The sequence below is a fragment of the Nanorana parkeri genome, unplaced genomic scaffold, assembly GCF_000935625.1.
Source record: "Nanorana parkeri isolate BGI_ZX_2015 unplaced genomic scaffold, ASM93562v1 scaffold112, whole genome shotgun sequence".
Taxonomy (NCBI): Eukaryota; Metazoa; Chordata; class Amphibia; order Anura; family Dicroglossidae; genus Nanorana; species Nanorana parkeri.
In genome coordinates, this window is record NW_017306380.1 from 1695627 (window position 1) to 1697819 (window position 2193).

A 2193-nucleotide genomic window follows, 5' to 3' on the forward strand; every position below is an offset into this window, starting at 1 on the left:
TAAGGCCAATACTGGCCCTTTACATTTTTAACCACATGGCTGCTGTAAGGTCCCATGCTTGCTGGGGACCTCATGGCAGTTGTTTACAACACCACCTGGCCAACAGCTCATCCTCCTCCTTAGACATGGTGAGACCCGGCACAGCCTCCTGAAATGCCACTTAGTCCTGGTGAGCAACACTGTATGTAACTTCATATTCTGCATTGCTGTATAATGTATTGCTGAGTTTGTAGTCCTTCTACAGCTTGGATTCAGTGGCAAAACTACTAGGGCTGCAGCATTTGCAGCTGTGGTGCTCCACCACTGTCCTAAAATCATTGGTCTGTAGTTGGAAAAAATATCAGTAATTGGTATCAATTAGTTCTTGAAGTTTTGGTACTCGGTATGATATCTGTGCATCCCTGGTTTAGATTAACAGGTATGTTGAGCAGGATTCCTGACTTCACTTGCTTGGTCCAGGTCAGAAATTCTAAGTATTTAACCAAGGGACAAGCATGGCAGCCATTAAGCAATTTTCAGGAGGTTGGCAATGGCAACCCTATCTCTCCATGCTTTCCTTAAAGTGACTCTCTTGCTTTAGTGGCTGACAGTGTGCACCAGGGAACCAGGCATTCAACTCTCCTAGGGTTGGCTGCAAGATTCTGCTGATGCTATAAATCTTTAAAACCCCCACAGACAAAGTCAGTCTGCCACAGAGGTAAGTATTCATTTTTTTTTTTCTGTTGCTAGAGGCATTTGGGAAAGTTGCCTAACTCTGTTGTCTTGGATCTCTAATTTACTACATTGCATAACTTTGCTGAAACCTTTTTCATCTCAGATTTTTCAACCCATGAGCCCGTCTTGTGTTTTCTTTTGCAGCTGAGTCATAACTATCCAGAAGCGGCACAGCTTGCACACCAGAAGCCTCGCCCTTCTCTGGAGAGGGCTAGTCCTCCGAAAAGGCTTTACATCATCCAGCAGCCACGTAGATGCTAGTTCAGGTGTATGAAGTGACTTGTTGTGATGCTCTCCAGTAAATTACCAACATTTTTGTATAACCAGATAAAAATGTAATTTTTGTATTTCCTAAATAAAGCAGTTATGACATTGTATTCTCCTTGTTTAGCTATTGCTTTACTAAATGGTATTCTAAGTGGCATGCTTAAAGTCTGCCTTTGGACTACTGGCTAACATGAAAACTGCAAATTGCTTCAGCAGAGTGAAGTATAAATGAAATGTTCTCTCAGATTAGGATCTATTCCATACAGTGCCAAAAAACGTTCCAACAAATAAGCGAGTGAACTCTCTGCCAGCACTAATCTTTGCGGTCGATACAACATCTCAAGAAGATGTAAAACTACATAAAACAAAGGTGTGGCACACCAGATGGCGCCATGAAAAGTATAGGGGAACAATCACTTTGGGGTGGGGCAGCACTCAGATCTTAAATTCTTTTGGTCAACAACAATAACCTCCAGTATGGATGGCTAAAAAGGAGCCTGGACTGGACCCTGAAATGGATCCTGTTATGGTCAGGGGTGACTGCTCAGGCTACCACCTCAGTTTGCACCACAGTGAGATGAACTATAAGCAATGCAGAGATTCCTACATGTACAGTACCATGCAAAAACTTATCAACAAATCTATAATGTGTGGAGGAACTAAATTCTTACGGGGGGGAGGAAGAATCTTTAAATGTTCACCTCTTGCTATAACACCTCCAAAAAAGATGGAAAACACGCCTGTGGACAAACTCGAACCTTATACTACACAGAGCTGGGCTTAATGGAGGAGTGTCAAAAGTCATTAACATGCAAATCTGAATTCCATCAAAAGTCATGTGGGACAAATGGCAAACATGAAGTTTCACTCATCTGAGACCAAAACAAAAAGCCTATAATGGTGATCAGCTTTGAAACGGCATTCCTATGGTAGTAGCAGCATGGTCCCCATGTCATTTGGCTGCTTCACTGGCATTATCCATTAACCTAAAACTCCTTTCGGTTTGCAGAAGGACAAACCCTGAGAAAGAGGTTAACATTCCAGCAACACAATTACCCACAGCTAACGCTACACTGGAAGGTTTTGAAATAAAGAACCTGAATGGCTCGGAGTTCAGACATCAATCTGAATCGGTCAAGACTGATTTTATCAACTGTTCCTGTCTGTCCCAACAGGGATTCTATAAAGAGGACACTCAAAAACTTAGACTCC

At 42.4% G+C, this 2193-nt stretch overlaps 1 protein-coding gene across 1 annotated transcript in view; it reads left to right on the forward strand.

Moving 5' to 3' along the window:
- The window catches only part of DAPL1 (death associated protein like 1), a 6412-nt gene extending 5428 nt beyond the window's left edge, over positions 1 to 984 (forward strand). The window contains exon 4 of the mRNA XM_018553143.1: positions 859 to 984. Coding sequence (XP_018408645.1) covers positions 859 to 975 — 117 coding nt within the window. The 3' untranslated portion in view covers positions 976 to 984. The remainder of the gene's footprint in view (positions 1 to 858) is intronic.
- The last annotated feature ends 1209 nt before the right edge of the window (positions 985 to 2193 follow it).